At 38.9% G+C, this 20,164-nt stretch overlaps 1 protein-coding gene across 1 annotated transcript; it reads right to left on the bottom strand.

The window, feature by feature from the left end:
- Positions 1 to 1,546: 1,546 nt before the first annotated feature.
- Positions 1,547 to 18,224, bottom strand: LOC307183232 (uncharacterized protein). Its single transcript, XM_079915456.1, has 4 exons — positions 17,667 to 18,224; positions 7,560 to 7,686; positions 7,123 to 7,183; positions 1,547 to 6,736 (listed from the first exon to the last, which is right to left on the bottom strand). Exons 1-4 carry the CDS (start codon positions 17,667 to 17,669, stop codon positions 5,680 to 5,682), a joined length of 1,248 nt encoding a protein of 415 aa, XP_079771582.1. The 5' UTR covers positions 17,670 to 18,224; the 3' UTR covers positions 1,547 to 5,679.
- Positions 18,225 to 20,164: the final 1,940 nt, after the last annotated feature.

Below are 20,164 nucleotides of genomic sequence, written 5' to 3'. Positions count from 1 at the left end.
GATGGATTCTGGAAAGTCTAGGTCTTAATATTACTCACAGGCAAGATATCTCCAACTCCAGATTCTTTGTATTATCACAAGCCTCATAGTCTATTCAACTAATACGAGTGAGAAGAAAACACAAAAAGCAAATAGGAAAAATCATAATTTACATAACAGTATGCTCTTTGACATCCTAGCCATACATAAAATTTATTCCAAGTGTTCAAAAGAATGGAATGGAAAAAGGCTCCTATACGCACCACCACAAAAAAGGATCTTTCTCAGTAAAAAGGGTGAAATAGGGATTTCCCTGGTGGTGCAGCTGGTGCAGCGGTTAAGAATCCGCCTGCCAAAGCAGGGAGCACAGGTTTGAGCCCTGGTCTGGCAAGATCCCACAAGCCGCAGAGCAACTAAGCCCATGTGCCACAACTACTGAGCCTGCACTCTAGAGCCTGCGAGCCACAACTACTGAAGCCCACGTGCCTAGAGCCCATGCTCTGCAACAAAGAGAAGCCACTGCAACGAGAAGCCTGCGCACCTCAATGAAGAGTAGCCCCCACTCGCCACAACTAGAGAAAGCCCACGTGCAGCAACAAAGACCCAACGCAGCCAAAAATAAATAAATAAATATTTCTAAAAAGGGTGAAACATATATAATGGATTATGAATATCCAGGAACTGCCACACAATACTACTAGGAAAATTCCAACAAATACCAAACTGCCATTTTTCAATGTCCCATTAACAGAGAATGAATAGAACATTATAAAAATTTAAGCCTAATTGCATATTAGAAATACACGTAAATTCACCCATGGATCCAACAGGCTTCAAATGTAAAGAGAAAAAAATCATTGTCTGATTAAAGGAAAAATAAGTACCTTTGAAACTTATGATTATTGTTGAAAGACAACTTATGGAATTAACTCACATTAATATTCATTTCTGAAATTAGTATAAATCCATCATTCAAGGATACACATGAAGAAATACCCTTAGTAAAAACAAAATATTTATAAACTTTTAAAACAACTCTTTCATATTGAAGGTTTTCTGGAACATTAGGCACGGAGTACTTTCTATCTACTTATCTCATGTTACTACTATTTATACTTCTTTTCCATGGGAGTTTTCACATGTAATGATATGGGTCAAAGTGTTTCTCAGGTTTTTTTTAAATTAACATATTTATTGAGGTATAATTGCTTTACATTTTGTGTTAGTTGCTGCTATATAACAATGTGAATCAGCTATACATATACATATATCTCCATATCCCCTCCCTCTTGTGTCTCCCTCCCACCCTTTGTATCCCACACCTCTAAATGGTCACAGAGCACCAAGCTGACCTCCCTATACTATGCGGCTGCTTCCCACTAGCTATTTATTTTATATTTGGTAGTGTATATATGTCAATGTCACTCTCTCACTTCGTCTCAGCTTACCCTTCCCCCTCCCCGTGTCCTCAAGTCCATTCTCTCTGTCTGGTCAGGGAACTATGAGATGTGGCAACTACGAGTTCGCATACTGCAACCAAAGATCCAGCATGCCTCAATGAAGATTGAAGATCCTGCATGCCACAACTAAGACCCAGCACAGCAAAATAAATAAATAAATATTGGGTTGGCCAAAAACTTCCTTCGGTTTTTAAGTAAAAATGAAAGACACATTTTTCATTTTCACCAAAAACTTTATTGAACAGCATATTCACCATTTTGTTCCATTACCTTCTGCCATTTTTCTGGCAACTTCATAATTCCATCCTTCCAAAACTTTTTATCTTTTTGAGTAAAGAACTGTTCAAGGTGCCTTTTACAGTCTTCCAGGGAATTGAAATTTTTTCCAGTAAGAGAATTTTGTAAAGACCAAAATAAATGGAAATCCGAAGGTGCAATGTCTGGTGAATACGGCAGATGAATCAGAACTTCCCAGCCAAGCTGTAACAGTTTTTGCCTGGTCATCAGAGAAATATGTGGTCTTGCGTCATCCTGATGGAAGATTACGCATTTTCTGTTGACTAATTCTGGATGCTTTATGTTGAGTGCTGCTTTCAGTTGGTCTAACTGTGAGCAGTACTTGTTGGAATTGATCGTTTTGTTTTCCAGAAGGAGCTCATAATAGAGGACTCCCTTCCAATCCCCCCATATACACAACATCACCTTTTTTGGATGAAGACCAGCCTTTGGTGTGGTTTGTGGTGGCTTGTTTCACTTGCCCCACGATTTTTTCTGTTCCACATTATTGTACAGTATCCACTTTTCATCACCCGTCCCAATTTGTTTTAAAAACGGAACGTTTTCATTACATTTCAGTAGAGAATCGCACGCAGAAGTACGATCAAGAAGGTTTTTTTTTGCTTAACTTATGTGGAACTCAAACATCAAAGCGATTGACATAACCAAGCTGGTGCAAATGATTTTCAGCACTTGATTTGGATATTTTGAGTATGTAGGCTATCTCCCACGTGGTTTAATGTCGATTGCTCTCAATTAATGTCTCCATTTGATCACTATCAACTTCAACTGGTCTACCCCAATGTGGAGCATCGTCCAGCAAGAAATCTCTAGCATGAAACTTGGTAAATGAATTTTGACACGTTTGGTCAGTCACAGCACCTTCTCCATAAACTGCACAATTGTTTTTTGCTTTTCAGTTGCGTTTTTGCCTTTCTTGAAATAATAAAGCATAATATGCCGAAAATGTTACTTTTTCCCTTACATCACCAATATTAAAATGGCTACACAAAAATTCACCAATTTTGATTTTTTTTAAATGCTTACTGATATGAGAACTGCCACAATACAATCTAACAAAATTGTTTCAAATGAAGTTAAAGACAACTTAGTGCTACTAGACCATTTTTTTTAATTAAAAAAATTTTTTTTAAAATTTATTTATTTTTGGCTGCATTAGGTATTTGTTGCTGCATGCAGGCTTTCTCTAGTTGCAGCCAGCAGGGGTTGCTCTTCGTTGTGGTGCGTGGTCTTCTCATTGCAGTGGCCTCTTTTGTTGCAGAGCACAAGCTCTAGGCATGTGGGCTCAGTAGTTGTGGCTTGCAGGCTCTAGAGCACAAGCTCAGTAGTTGTGGCACATGGGCTTAGTTGCTCCACGGCATGTGAGATCTTCCCAGACCAGGGATTGAACCCTTGTCCCCTGCGTTGGCAGGCAGATTCTTACCCACTGTGCCACCAGGGAAGCTCTGCTAGACCATCTTACAGAAAAAAATGAACAAACCTTTTGGCCAACATAATATTTTTAAAAAACTTACATTGCATAATGATTAAATGAAGAAAGCTACAAGGTTTTTCTGAATATTCATACATAAAAAGGATACTTTAATATATTCTTTGAGGAAATGAAAAGTAACATTGTTAGCTAATGAAAGCTTCGAAAAGAGTTGGTAAAATATTTGAAAAGACTACAAAAACTACTGTTTCACAAAAAATTCAAACAGTTTCAATCATGTAAAATAAAAGACAATAAAAAACATGTTGGGGGATTATATTCAGCTACAAGTAACAGGAAACACCCATAGCCATCTTGACAGAAGGAGGTGCTTATTCTCACATGGAAACAATGGGTCACCAATGTCCCTGTGCAATGCAGTAGAGAAACAAACTCCCATGTCATTCGTTTTGGTGGCACCTTTGTGAATGTTGTGGTGAGTCAGGAACACATACTAGTATTACTAGTATTATTAACTACATAAAGTGTTTCCTACACATATTAGACACTATAAAGATATAATCCAGAGAGGAGTGTAATCAGAGACTATTACCAACCATAAAATACTGAAATAACTTTCAAAGTGGACACAAGAGGCCTTACAGAAAAAATTCAAACTCTGATGGATCTTTGATGTGTAAGCTGTGAAGATATCAGGGGAACCTACATGTCTATAAAAATGGAAATCAAGCATTTTTTGATGGTGTTGAGGACACTCTTGACTACAAGGACACAGAATCTGGAAAATAAGCTGGGAGATGGTGTCCTTGAAGCTCCTACATATCTGCCTCTCTCCCAGTGTGGGGAATCCACTATCTGAAGAACGTCTTCTCTGCATCTGCTTTAAAATCGCACACAGGTGAGCTGTCGGTGAATGCTAACATGGAACCACAAAAGGGATAGATTCTGGTCTATCCCTAGGACCTATTAGTCTAGGTCCTAATATGACTCATAGGCAAGATATCTCCAACTCCAGATTTTCTGTATTATCACAAGTCTCACAGTCTATCCAACAAATACCAGTCAGAAGGAAACACAAAAAGCAAATAGGAAAAATCATAATTTACATAACAGTATACTCTTTGACATATTAGTCATACATAAAATTTATTCCAAGTGTTTAATAGAATGGAAAATGGGAAAAGGCTCCTATACACACCACCACCAGAAAGGATCTTTCTCAGTAAAAAGGATACAATATATACAATATATTATATACCTAGGAACTGCCACACAAAACTACTAGGAAATCCCAACAAATACCAAACTGTCATTTTTCAATGGCCCATTAACAGAGGATGAATAGAACATTATAAAAATTTAAGTCTCACTGCATACTAGAAATACACTTAAATTCATCCATGAATCCAACAGGCTCCAGAAGTAAATAGAACAAAGTAACTATCCAAGTAAAGGAAAAATCACTACCTTTAAACGTTATGTACTATTGTTGAAAGACGAATTACAGAATGAATTCACATTAATATTCGTTCGTGAAATTAGTAGAAATCCACCATTGAAGGATACACTTGAAGAAAGATCCTGAGTAAACACAACATATTTATAAATTTTTGTTTGTTTGTTTGTTTGGCTGCATTGGGTCTTTGCTGCTGTACATGGGCTTTCTCTAGTTGTGGCGAGCGGGGGCTGCTTTTCGTTGCAGTGCACGGGCTTCTCATTGTGGCGGCTTCCCTTGTTGTGGAGAATGGGCTCTAGGTGCACAGGCTTCAGTAGTTGTGGCACGTGGGCTCAGTAGTTGTGGCTCATGGGCTCTAGAGCCCAGGCTCAGTAGTTGTGGCACATGGGCTTAGCTGCTCTGTGGCATCTTCCAGGACTAGGGCTCGAACCCATGTACCCTGTATTGGCAGGCAGATTCTTAACCACTGCACCACCAGGAAAGTCCTATAAACTTTTAAAACAACTCTTTCTGGACTTCACTGGCAGTCTAGTGGTTAAGACTCCGCACTTCCATTGCACGGGGCACAGGTTTGATCCCTGATTGGGGAACTAAGATGCCCCACATGCTGCACAGCCTGGCCAAAAAAAAAAAATAATAAATAAAATTTTTAAAAACTCTTTCATATTGAAGGTTTTTTGGAACATTAGGCATAGATTACTTTCCATCAAGTTATCTCATGTTACTTACATTTATACTTCTTTTCCATGGGAGTTTTTACATGTAATGATATCGACCAACAACCCAGGCTGTTTACAAATAAGGTTTTATCTAGTAAACCCTTTTATGGTTTCATAAACTACAAAGATCAGAAAAGCTATTCCCACATTCGTCATATTTTATATGATTTCTGTCCAGTGTGCAGTCTCAGGTCTTTGAACGACTGAGAGGCAAATGAAGGATTTCCCACATTCCTGTCATTGATAGGGTTTCTGTCCAGTGTGAATTCTTTCATGCACTTGAACATATGCAGAAGTGAAGGTTTTCCCTTCATTTTTACATTCATAGGGTTTTTCTCAAGTATGGGTCCTTCGATGTATTTTCAAAACTGCTAGATATCTATAACTTTTACCACATTGTTCACATTGATATGGTTTCTCTCCAGTGTGACTCCTTTCATGTGTTTTAAGAGAACTGGGATTAATGAATACTCTCTCACATTCTTTACATTTATAAGGTCCATCCCCAGTGTGTGTTATCATGTGTTTCTGAAGGGTTATTTTCCATGTGAAGGCTTTCCCACATTCCTTACATTCATAGGGTTTTTCTCCAGTGTGGATTCTTTCATGATTTCGAAGAGACCGGGCAGTATTCAATACTTTAGAACATGTTTTACACACATATGGTGTCTCTCCTGTGTGATGTCTTTTGTGTAGCTGTAAGGAACTGAAATGATTGAAGCCTTTTCCACACTGCTTACATTCATAGAGTTTCTCTCCCCTGTGAATTCTTTCATGGATTTGAATAGTTTCAGGACTTTTAAAGGCTTTTCCACATTGTTTACATTGATAGGGTTTCTCTCCGTTGTGACTGCTTTCATGCATTCGAAGACAACTGGGATAAATGAATGCTTTCTCACATTTCTGACATTTGTAAGGTAAATCCCCAGCGTGAGTTACCATGTGTTTTCGAAAAGTTGTTTCCCACATGAAGGCTTTCCCACATTCCTTACATTCATAGGGTTTCTCTCCTGTGTGAGTTCTTTTGTGTAGTCGGAAGGATTTTTGATATCGAAAGACTTTTCCACATTGTTCACATTCATAGGGCTTCTCTCCAGTGTGACTCCTTTCATGTGTTCTAAGAGAACTAGGAGAAATGAATGCTTTCCCACATTCTTTACATTTATATACCTTCTCATGGTACTTTTGATACTCTCTTCGTTTGTTTTCAATGTGACATTTCATGTGTCTATTAAAGGATGAATGATGCATGAAGACCTTTGCACATGCACTGCATTCCCATGGTTTTAAACCAGGAGTTTTCTTCTTCAGATTGAGAGTTGGAATAAGGGTGAAGTTTTCTCCACAGAAACTACTGCCTTTACTTTCAGAGAGTCTCTCTACCATAGAACTTCTGTAAACAATGAGAAGATTATCAATGATTTCTTTATTAAGAAATCATTTATTTATTGTATTTATTATGATTTATGGGAACAGTGAGGTTTTCTATCTTGTGTGAATTGTTAGAAGTTGAATAAACTGAATGCTCTGCAACAGGACTTCACCTCTTCTATTAAAAAGTGATATTCAAATATAGGGTTTATTGACTGCACATGAACTATATTGGAAACACAGAACATTTATATCACATTTAAGAAAATACTTTTTCGGAGACATTTTCTGAGAATAGAATAACTAAATTTGAAGACTGGGCTATTTGTTTTTGTTGACTTCTTTAAAATTTTCAGAATATACCATGATTCTCACAAGACAATGCTTTGAATTGCGGGTGTGACTCACCTTAATTTTCTCCCCTGGTTTTTGTACTGATCTTCAATGTCATGATCTTCCTGTTTTGTTTCTGAAATGCAGAACCAGAAAAATGATCCCAAAGTACTAGAAATGACAGAAAAATTATTGGACTTTAGGCCCATGATGAGCTCTGACTATGTCTAGTTTCCTTTCTTTCTTCTTCTCTTTATTTTGGGGGGGCGGGTGCTGTGCAGTATGGCCTACAGGATCTTAGTTTCCTGACTAGAGACTGAACTGAGGCCACAGCAGTGGTGAAAGTGCCGAGTCCTAACCACTGCACCGCTAGGGATTTCCCTTTGATCCCCACCTCCCCTAGTTTCTTTACCAAAGTTTTCCCTTTCCACATTCCACAACTTTGAACAATATTGACAGGTAAGAAACACTTGTTCTCTAATTGACAAAGGGAGGGAATTTTTCATTCTTACCTACTGAGACCAGGTTCTGGAAGTTTTCCCGCATCACATCTCTGTAGAGTTTCCTCTGTGAGGAATCCAGTAAAACCCACTCCTCCAGGGTGAAATTCACAGCCACATCCTCAAAGGCCAATGAGTCCTAAAACACCCAAAATAGGAGCACACTGAGATGCATGAGACTGACAGAACTAGACACGCACACTCGATTTATAGGAAGGTTACATACAATTCTGTTGTTTACAAAGAGTTATTCTATGACTTGATCATGATAAACTTATTCTCCATACTTCCTCAATAATTTAACAGCATCATGAACAAATGGAAATTATTTACACATAACTTTTGTGGTCACAGTATCGCTTATATCACAATAATGGCAGAGCCCAGAGAATGAGAAATACTTTACAAATGAAAGAAACGTCATTTTAAGAACAATGATTTCTGCTGAAAAAATTCTTTCATCTTCTTCTTATGATCCACAAGTTACAGTACTCCATGAGGCAGAGGATCAAGATTGCATGAGGTTTTAATAAATAGGCATACAGTGAAGAACTGGAAGCTTTTTTCTAATCCTATCACCTATCATCAGAGGCCAGGTGACCTGTAGAAATCAAACTTTTAACAAAGCCCAGCTGGCCACACTGTCCCAAAGTCCTCCAGGCCTTTAGAAGAAATCACAATCACACACAGTTGCCTGAATATAAATATTCTTCTGCAGATGCACTGCTTTTAAGTTGTATAATGATTAGCATAGACTCTGTTTTTCCTTCCTCTCTACATATAATTTGATGCAGGTAGAAAGTTACTTCAAATTTAGAGCTCAGACATGGGGAAGAAGCATTAATATGTTAGATCACAAAATCCCTATACTCAGGTGCCTCAAGGCGCTTCCAGCCAAATTCTAGAACACACAGTGCAATTACATGCCCAAAAAACTCTTTCTCTTCACACCATAACAGTATACTCTGGGTCTTACTGCCCTCAGGGAACATGTTAAGAGCTACAGTTTACAAGGGAGCTCACCAAAGTCCATAACACTTTGATGGTGAATTTTCCCATGATTATAAATTATGTAAGGGTTTCATCATTGGCTTCCTCCAAAAGAACATAAAGTCTCCATCCTGCTATTTCAGGAACAGGAGTTTCCCAAGCAGCCAGTATTGCAACTGCTAAGTGAAAATCTAGTCTGGGATTTATGAAATTAGAAGTTGTGATTCTCCATCTCACGAGAAGAGAATGAAAAATTTTGAAATAAACAAGTCCTCCCAGAGCCATGAGAGCACTGACTTCAAAGGGTAAACTGGTGCCCTAAAACTGGGAAAGAGAAAAGAAAGACTTTTTTTTTTTTTGCAGTATGCGGGCCTCTCACTGTTGTGGCCTCTCCTGTTGCGGAGCACAGGCTCCGGACGCGCAGGCTCAGCATCCATGGCTCACGGGCCCAGCCGCTCCGCAGCATGAGGGATCCTCCCGGACCAGGGCACAAACCCACGTCCCCTGCATCGGCAGGCGGACTCTCAACCACTGTGCCACCAGGGAAGCCCAGAAAGACATTTTTTAAATATGCCCCAAAGATTCTGTTCTTAAGGCTGGTACCCAAAAAAACTGTTTCACTGTAGTCTAACACAAAGACAAAAAGGATCAAAAAAGATAGAACACAGTATCCATGAACTCTGGCATGACCTTCTTTAACAGAAGATTTAAGATACATATAATGAAAATAATTGAAGGAAAAGAGAGACAGAAATAAGTAACGACCACTGAGATGTTCCTAATATTAATGATAGACAACACCCATAGATCCATGAGGCTCAGTGAACAATAAAAATGAAAACACCTAAAATGGAGACCAAAGTATATTATATTTAAAGTAGAGAGAAAAACAAAGGCAAAGAGAATATATATTGTAAGAAGCCAGAGGTATACTTTAGGTACAGAGAAATAAAGATTAGAATCAAACTGGACTTCTTTTCAGGAAAAAAAAACAATAATAATAATTATATACATACGTATATATAAAAGAACTAAGTGGATTGAAACATTTAAAGTTTTGAAATTAAAAAAAAAACAAACAGTGTCCTAGAATTCTGTTAGGAAGCACAATTATCCTTAAAAAATAGAAGGCCATTTTGAGACAAAAATTGATGGAACTTGTCATTAGTATGCCAACTTTGAAAGACATTAAAATTCATCAGAAAGAACGTAAATTATGTAGGAGAATTAAAAGAGGAATAAATAAAGGTAAACATCTTTTATATTTCTTTTATAATAGATGATACTTTGTCTAAAATCATATTAGCAAGAATGACATTGATAATGATAACCTTGTGGATAAGTGAAATAAATGACAGCCATATCAATAGGGACAGAGGAGGGGAAATGGGAATAGTGTGGTATGAGGTACCTGAACAACCACTGAAGAGGTACTGCGTTAAGTTGCAGACTGATGTGGGTTAGTTCTAAATGTATACTGAAAACTCAAGGGCAACCACTAAAAAAGTTCTTTACAAAGGTATAGGTTAAGAATGGAAAAAAGGAAGAATCAGACAAAATGCTCAGTTAAATCCAGAGAAGGTAGAAAAAAGAGAAAAGACAAATGAAAAAATAAGGGCAACAAATAGAAAGAGTAAAAAGTGTTAGATATTAATCCAACCATATTAGTCACCATTTCAATCAACAATGGTCTCAATACAAATGAAAGAAAATTACAGTAATATCAGATTTACTTATTCACTTTTATTGAAGTATAGATGATTTACAAAGTTGTGTTAGGTTCTGGTGTACAGAAAAGTGATTCAGATATAAATATACATATATATATATCTATCTATATATATATATTCATATATATATATTCTTTTTCATATTCTTTTCCATTAAGGTTTTCTACAGGATTTTACAGTACCTTGTGCTATACAATAGGACCTTGTTGTTTATCTATTTTATATATAATAGCTTGTTTCTGCTAATTCCAAACTCCTAATTTATCTCCCCCCACCCCCTTTCCCCTTTGGTAACCGTAACTTTCATTTTGATGTCTGTCTGTTTTTGTTTTGAAAATAAGTTCATTTGTGACATATTTTAGATATCACATATAAGTGATATCATATGGTATTTCTCTTTCTCCATCTGATTTACTTCATGTAGTATGATAATCTGTACATCTATCCATGTTGCTGCAAATGGCATTATTTCACCTTTAATGGCTGAGTAGTATTCCACTGAATATATATACTACATCTTTATCCATTCATCTGCCAATGGACATGTAGGTTGTTTCCATGTCTTGGTTGCTGTAAATAGTGCTGCTATGAACATTTGGGTGCCTGTATCATTTTGAATTAGAGTTTTCTCTGGATATATACCCAGGACTGGGATTTCTCGATGATATGGCAACTCTAGTGTTTTGGGGAACCTCCATACTGTTTTCCAAAGTAGATGCACCAATCTACATTGCTTCCAACAGTACAAAAGGGCTCCGTTTTCTCCACACCCTCTCTAGCATTTGTTATTTGCAGACTTTTAATGATGGCCATTCTGACCAATGTGAGGTGGGCACCTCACTGCAGTTTTGATTTGCATTTCTCTAACAATTAGCAATGCTGAACATCTTTTCATGTGCCTATTGGCCATATGTATGTCTTCTTTGGAGATATGTCTATTTAGGTCTTCTGCCCATTTTTTATTGGGTTGTCTGGTTTTTGTTATTGGATAGTATGTGCTATTTGTATATTTTAGAAATTAAGCCCCTGTTGGTGGCATCATTGACAAATATTTTCTCCTAGTACGAAGGTTGTGTTTTCATTTTGCTTATGGTTTCCTTTGTTGTACAAAAGCTTATACGTTGTTTGGGACCCATTTGTTTATTTTTACTTTTATTTCTATTGTCTTGAGAGACCAACCTGAGAAAACATTGGTATAATTTATATCAGAGAATGTTTTGTCTATGTTCTCTTCTATGAATTTTATGATGTCATGTCTTACATTTAAGTCTTTAAGCCATTTCGAGTATATTTTTGTATATGGTGTGAGGGTGTGTTCTAACTTCATTGATTTACATGAGGTGGTCCAACTTTCCCAACACCACTTGCTGAAGAGACCGTCTTTTCCCCATTGTATATTCTTGTCTATTTTGTCAAAGATTAATTGAGCATTGGTGTGTGGGTCTATTTCTGGCCTCTCTATTCTGTTCCATTGAGTCTATATTTCTGGTTTTGTGGCAGTATCACACTGTTTTGACAACTTTAACTTTGTATTATTGTCTGAAATCTGGGAGGGTTATGCCTTTAGCTTTTTTCTGTTTTCCTCAGAACTGCTTTGGCAATTCTGGGTCTTTTACAGTTCCATATATCTTTTAGGATTATTTGTTCTAGTTCTGTGAAAAATGTTATGAGTAATTTGATAGGGATCACATTAAATCTGTAGATTACTTTGGGTACTATGGCCATTTTAACAAAAATAATTCCTCCAATCCAAGAGTATGGGTTAGCTTTCCATTTTTTTAAAAATAAACTTATTTATTTATTTTTGGCTGTATTGGGTCTTCACTGCTGCACGCGAGCTTTCTTTAGTTGTGTCGAGTGGGGGCTACTCTTTCTTGTGGTGTGCAGGCTTCTCAGTGCAGTTGCTTCTCTTGTTGTGGAGCACGGGCTCTAGGCGTGCAGGCTCTAGAGTGCAGGCTTAGTAGTTGTGGCACATGGACTAAGTTGCTCCACGGCATGTGGGATCTTCCCGGACCAGGGCTCGAACCCATATCGGCAGACGGATTCTTAACCATTGTGCCACCAAGGAAGCCCAGCTTTCCATTTTTTGATTCAGTTCAATTTCCTTTATCAATGTTTTATGGTGCTCAACATATCTCTTTCACCTCCTTGGTCAGGTTTGTTCCAAAGTATTTTATTTTTTTCGGTGCATACTGTTTTTTTTTACTTTCCCTTTCTGATATCATAATATGTGATTTTTAAAATTACAATTATATGTAGTCTACCAAAAACTCATTTTAAATATGAAGGCACTGGCAGATGAGAAATAAAGCAATGGAGATAAATACACCATGCCAAAACTAACCAAAAGAATGCTGGCACTCATATATGAACTTTAGAGAATGCAGATTTCAGACCAAGGAAATCTCAGGGGTAGAAAGGACTTTACATAATGACAAAAAGGTCCATTCTGCAAGAGGCCATAACAATCCTTCATGTGTACATACATAGCAACAAAGCGGCAAAATACATAAGGCAAGACATGAAGAATGAAGGGAGGAATACATAAATCCATTATTATAGTCATACATCAACACCCCCTTATCATAAGCTGTATATAACAGCAGGCAGAAAATCAGGAAGGACAGACTTGCTTTGAGGAATACTATGAAATAACTAAATGTAATTGTAATCTAAAGAACACTTCATGCAACAAGAGCTGAATACACATTCTTCTAAAATTCATATGAAACATTCAACCAGACCGAACATTTTCTGGGACATAAAGCATACCTTAACAAATCTGAAAGAAGAAAAATCATACAAACCATGCTCCTAGAACTCAAAGGCATTCATCTAGCAATCAATACAAGCAAGAGATTTGGAAAAACCCCTAACACACAGAGGTTCAACAACATATTTCTAAGTAATACATGGGATCAAAGAAGAAGTCTCAAGAGAAATTAAGATTTGTTTTGAGCTAAATTGTGGCATGTAGCAAAAGCAGTGCCTACCGAGAAATTTATGTCATCATCAACTGGGAAAAAACAAAGGTCTGTAAACAACAACACAAGCATCTACCTTAAGAAACAATAAAGAGGGCTTCCCTGGTGGCGCAGTGGTTGAGAGTCCGCCTGCCGATGCAGGGGACATGGGTTCGTGCCCCGGTCCGGGAAGATCCCACATGCCGTGGAGTGGCTGGGCCCGTGAGCCGTGGCCACTGAGCCTGCGCGTCCAGAGCCTGTGCTCCACAATGGGAGAGGCCACAACAGTGAGAGGCCACAACAGTGAGAGGCCCGCGTACCACAAAAAAAAGAAACAATAAAGAGAAGACGATATAATCACAAAATAAAGTTATAAAAATCAGAAAGGAAATTAATGTAATTGTGGGTAATTGAAGGAGAAAAAAACTTTTAAGCTAGTTCTTTGACAAGATTAATAACACTGATAAACATCTAATCAATATGCCTATAAGGGAAGACAGAGGGTAAAAGGAAATATCAGAAAAGAACAAAGGGGGAAATGAAAATTTCAAAGGATTTGGTAAAATACAGCATCCATTTTTAATCACAAACAAGTAACAGAGGGAACTTCTACTTCCTGAAAAAGAATATATTCATGTATCCTGTAGGTAAATTCAAATATTTGGTCTCTAGGACATAATTATCTCTGTGAAACATCTTAAAGATTCTCCAACAACAGATAACTCTTGGAATTAAGAGGGCATATCCTGGGCTTCCCTGGTGGCGCAGTGGTTAAGAAGGTACCTGCCAATGCAGGGGACACGGGTTTGAGCCCAGGTCTGGGAAGATCCCACATTTCGTGGAGCAGCTAAGCCCGTGTGCCACAACTACTGAGCCTGCGCTCTAGAGCCTGTGAGCCACAACTACTGAGCCAACATGCCACAACTACTGAAACCTGCACATCTAGAGCCCGTGCTCCACAACAAGAGAAGTCACCGCAATGAGAAGACCACGCACCGCAACGAAGAGTAGCCCCCGCTCGCCACAACTAGGGAGAAGCCCACGCGCAGCAACGAAAACCCAAAGCAGCCAAATAAATAACATAAATAAATTTATTAAAAAAATAGAAGACATATCTCAAGATTGAAAGATAATCAACTGTTTTCCTGTAGACCCACACTGAACTTGGACAAAGAAGGAAAGGCAATTCAAATGAAAGGAAAATCTTTTAAACAAATAGTGCTGTAAATAATGGATATTCACAAACAAACACACACACAAACAAAGCAAATGTAAACATAGGACTTACACGTTTTACAAAAAAAGCCTCAAAACACATCACAGATCTAAATGTAAAATGCAAAAGTAATAAACTCCTCCAAAATATCATGGAAGGAAATCTAGGTCACTTTGGGTTTGGTGATGAATTTTCAAATATAACAACAAACACAAGGTCTGTAAAAGAAAAAAAGGATAATTTCACTTCATTAAAATAAAAAACGTCTCCTCTCAGAAAGGCAGTGTTAAGGGAATGAAAAGCTGAGTCACAGGATATGAAAAAATACTAATATTTGCAAAACACTTATGTGATAAATAACTGGTATTCAAAATATCCAGGAACTATTAAAACTCAACAGTAAGAAGACAAATAATCCAATTGAAAATGGGCAAAAGATCTGAACAAACAGCTCCCAAAAAAAGATATATAGAAGGGAAACAGGAAATATGAAAACATGCTCAATGTCAAATGTCAGTAGGAAATTGCAAATAAAACGAGCTATCACTACACACCTATTTAATAACTAAAATGCAAAACACCAAATAGATGTGAAGGTAATCCTCATTCATTGCTGGGGGGAATGGAACTTGGTACCCCTACAAAGGAAGACAGGAGCTCTCTTTCAAAACAAAATATACTCTTAGTATGTATATTAAGACCCAGCAATCACACTCCTTGTTATTTGTCCAAATGAGATCAACTCTTATATTCACACAAAACTCATACACAAATACCTGTAGGAGCTTTATTCATAACTGGCATGAGTCAACAGGTAAGCAAGATATCTTGCAAGAGTCAAATAATCAGTGGTATATCCATATGATGAAACAGTGTTCACTAATAAAAAGGAATAAAGTATCAAGCTATGAAAACACATGAAGCAAAGCTCAAAAGTATATTGCTACCAGAAAGAAGCCAATCTGGCAGAGCTATATACTATATGATTCCAAGTATAGGAGGGCCTTCAAGTACTTCCCCTCGCAGGCTCAAACGGGGCCTTGGCCTGAAGACACTGACCTCAGGCTCTGCTCCCAACTACAGGTGCTCTCCACCACCACTGATACTTTAAATACACAAACCCTGTTTGAACAATTCAGCAAAATCACTCAAATCCAGTGTTTATGTGGAAATGAGAGAAGAAAATTATAAGCCACTTCTACTAGTTCACCAGGAAACCCCAAATATCTATTCCTTTTCAGAAAAAAATGTCAGTCAATTACTTCCAAGGCAATTTCATTTACTACATAATTAATCACGCTTGAATACTTCTCCTCTACAAGTCTAAATCTTGGAACTTTATTTGAAATCCACCAAAAGTAAAGGAGAGGCCACAAAAATTTAACCACACTTCCTCAGGGATTGAATAAAAGCAAAAAATTCTTAACAAATGGAATGTAATACTGGAATTTTTTTCCCCCTGAAATTCACCTCTCTTACCTCTTTGGAAATATTTTATATGGACTTTGAAGCTCTATTTTACACTATTGAAGAAAGAAACTTAAATAAGCGAGTAAATCTTTTGAAGGGGACTAACCTAGGGATGGGCAGGGTAGATCGTCCATAAAAGTTCAAAAAAAACCTCCACGAAAGGACTTCCTATAGGATATCTGTTTCCAGTAAAAAATCAGAAGAAAGGACTTCATACAACCCACTTCCAAGTGGTCATTGTCGGCTTCTGCTCTTGTAAAATATCCACAGACCACCCCCCGCCCCCAAAATAATACCATCCACCTCACTACGGAACTAGGATAAACAATTAAAATATTTGTTTGAAATGCACTGCGGAGACGAATAGGTGATAGGTAATTTGAATCGGAGAGGCGAAACCGACTTTGGGAATGAGGGAAGCGATCTGGAAATTTAATGATTTATTGCCAGCCCTACAAAGAGCTCCTCTGGGGGGCTAAGGTCTTTGAAATTCTGCTTCCCAAACATTTGGAAAACTCAGAGAAAAAAATGAAACCGTGTAAGTCAGATGGGACTTGAACCCACGTGCCGGGACTCGAACCCTGCCTAAACCCAGATTGGGACTTGAACCTATGGTCTTTTAATTAGCATCACTCACCTGGTGTTGGACTTACTGAGGCTCGGGTTCTTTGTGTCACAGTGCAGAAGGAATTCAGCAAGAGGCGAAGAGATAGGCAAGATGTAGATTTATTAATATAGGACGCTTGCAAGAGACGCAAGCAGGCAGGGGGGCTCTGCCCTGAGGATTAAGTGGGCTATATTTTTATAGTCAAAGGAAAGTGGGGAAGGGGAAAAAGACTGCCTTCTTCCTCATTCTTCGAGTAGATGTCAGGCTTAGGTCACTAGCTCCTCCTTCCTATGGCATAGGAGAGTGTCTGACCCTATGAGGTCAAACTAGGACTGTCGTAGAGCTTATTCAAATCAGGAGAAAGGTGGTAACATACACTAAAGTATGTTGTTTCATCTCAAGTCTCCATATAATGAGGGTCTCCTACTTTGGAATGTCACATTTCTCTTAAAATTCCTGTCCTTGGTGTTAAGGATCATTACCTTGCTGAACTCGACCAGCAGAATGCAGGTCTCATTTTTTCTTTCACTTAATGATCTGGGGCATATCTCATGCTTTTATTTATGGCTTTATACTTAAGGAGGCCTGATTGGTTCCACAACATTTTCGATAGCTTTCTTGAGCGATCAATAAGTTACAGTGGTCTCCCAAAGTTCCCTAGGTTTCCCTCGCTATTTACAATCCCCTACTGGGACTTCTACAACTACCAGTGTAACTATCCTATTCTATCCCTATCAAAACGGGTGCCCCCTGGGGCAGAAAGGAAAGGCTGAGACCCCTCAGACCACAGCTAATCCCACGACCGAACCCTGGAGAACGAGTCCCAGTTGTCACCTGAAGGCCGTGCCTGAGGTCACCACACAATCTGGGGGGAGAAGAGGGGCTGCAGAGCAGCCGGGTGAGGCTCCGGGGCCAAAGTTCCTGCAGCGAAGTGACCGAACAGGACGCCCGGGGTCCGAGCTGCCGGGCCAACCCCGCCACTGAGACCCGGAGGGGACTGAGGTCCGAGCAGCGCCCCAGACCCCCGCGTATCCGCAGACTCCGGAGTTGACCGCGAAGTGACCGGGTCAAAAAAGATGGCCGGTTTCGGCCGGTTGCGACCAGTCCCTTCGCAGCGTCCACAGTCCGGCTCAGCACACTCACCATTTCGAGGTTTCCTGGGTCTGTCTGAGTCCCTCCTAACGACTCCAAGGACTAGTGCAGAACACAGGGCAACAGAAGGTACGTGAAAGTTAACAGGTTAGTGAACCCTGAACAGACGCGCGATCCCTCCGCTGTAGAAGGTAAGGAAGTCCACGCCTGAGTGGGGGACCGCTCCGCCCACCTGCCTCAGCGGCCGCCTGGTTGGACAGATCTCAATACCCCGCCCCCTAATGCCTCCCACCTGTGGGAGGTGGGATGGGACCTGTCCCCGCCTGGCACGTTTGCTTGGTAAAACAACATTTCCTGGCCTGGGATTGTCTCAGTTGTCTTCCGCAGCTCCTCCTGCACTGGGATTCCTGATTCTGTTTCAAGATGCAGCAAGTACAGATAAGAGGATGGCCCAGGTCAGTCCTGCCTGGAACAAGAGAGTCTTATGTCCTCCAGGGGTCAAGGGCTTGGTGTAAGTCTGTGTGGCCAGGCACGGAACTGTGCTTCTTGTTAAGAAACGCAGACACTTAAATGTGAATTCACCATCTATAATAAAGGGGTTGACTCCATTTTCATCTTTCGTCCTTGACAGCGCTGAGCCTTCCACCAATCCCTGTCCCATTCCCACTTATTAGGTACTTAAGCTAAAGAATCCCAGAGCACTTGGCTCTGGTAGGAAATTTGAATCAGTCAGCCTAGCTGGGTGCCAGGACAAATCTCAGTTAAACCACAGGCTATGATGTGTGTTCATTAACTTCTCAGGTGTACGTTTTACACTGGTAGGAAATTTTATAAATTAATTAATTAATTACTAATTTTTATTGGACTATAGCTGATCCACAATGCTGTAGTAGCCTCAGGTGCACAGCAAGGTGAATCAGCCACACATATACATACACCAGCTCTTTTCTTAGATTCCCCTCCTATATAGGCCATGACAGAGGACTGAGTAGAGTTCCCTGCGCTACACAGCAGGTCCCCATCAGTTATCCGTTCTACATATAGTAGTGTGTACACGTCAATCCCAACCTCTCAATTTATCCCTCCCTATTTATCCCCTGGTAACCATAAGTTTGCTTTCTACACCCTCGACTCTACCTCTGCCCTACAAACAAGTTCATTTGCACCCCCTTTCTAAACTCCATATATAAGCAACATCACATGACATCCAACCTTCTCTGTCTGACCCACAGCACTAAGCACAACAATCTCCAAGTCCATCCATGTCGCTGCAAATGGCATTATTTTGTTCTTTTGTATGGCTGAGTAATATTCCACTGTATTTATGTACCATATCTTCTTTATCCATTCCTCTGTTGATGGACATTTAGGTTTCTTCCAAGTCCTGGCTATTATAAATGTAAATAATGCTGCAATGAACATTGGGGTGCATGTATCCTTTCAAATTATGGTTTTCTCTGGATATATGCCTAGGAGTGGAATCGCTGGGTCATATGGTAGTTCTATTTTTAGATTTTTAAGGAACTTCCATACTGTTCTCCATAGTGGCTGTATCAATTTACATTCTCACCAACAGTGTAGGGGGTGTTCCCTTCTCTCCACACCCTCTCCAGCATTTACTGTTTGTAGATTTTTTGATGACGGGCATTCTGACCCATGTGAGGTGATACCTCCTCGTAGTTTTAACTTGCATTTCTCTAATAATTAGTGATGTTGAGCATCTTTTCATGTGCTTTTTGGCCAACTGTATGTCTTCTTTGGAGAAATGTCTATTTAGATCTTCCTCCCATTTTTTGATTGAGTTGTTTGTTTTTTTGATATTGAGCTGTATGTGCTGTTTGTATATTTGGGAGATTAATCCCTTGTCGGTTGCTTCATTTGCTAATCTTTTCTCCCATTCTGAGGGTTATATTTTGTGTTTGTTTATGGTTTCCTTTGCTGTGCAAAACTTTTAAGTTTAACTAGATCCCATTTGTTTATTTTTGTTTTTATTTTCATTACTCTAGGAGGTGGATCAAAAGAGATCTTGCTGGGATTTGTGTCAAAAAGTGTTCTGCCTATGAGTTTTATAGTATCCGGCCTTACCTTTAGGTCTTTAATCCATTCTGAGTTTATTTTTATGTATGGTGCTAGGGAGTGTTCTAATTTCATTCTTTTAGGTAATTTGGACAATTAATAATTTTGTGCTTCAAAGGAAACTATCAAGAAAGTGGAAATATCCTTTGGAATTCTTGTGTGATATTGCTTGGAATATAAAATTGTATTGATGGTATGAAAAGAAAAAGGCAATTCCTCAAAAAATTGCAAACTGAGTCACTATCTGATCTAGCAATCCGACTTCTGAAGTAGAATTGAAAGCAGTGACTCGAACAGATATGTCAAAACAGATATATGTGTTCATTTCACATTATTCATAGTAGCCATAGGTGGAAGTAACTCAAGTGTCCATCAACAGTTGAATAGACAAAAAAAACACGGTGCATACATACATCAGAGTATTATTTAGCTTTAAAAAGAAAGCAAATTTTACTCTTGCTACAACATAGATG

This window comes from Stenella coeruleoalba, assembly GCF_951394435.1.
Source record: "Stenella coeruleoalba genome assembly, chromosome: 3".
In the NCBI taxonomy this organism is placed as follows: Eukaryota; Metazoa; Chordata; class Mammalia; order Artiodactyla; family Delphinidae; genus Stenella; species Stenella coeruleoalba.
This window is presented reverse-complemented; position numbering and strand designations above follow the sequence as displayed.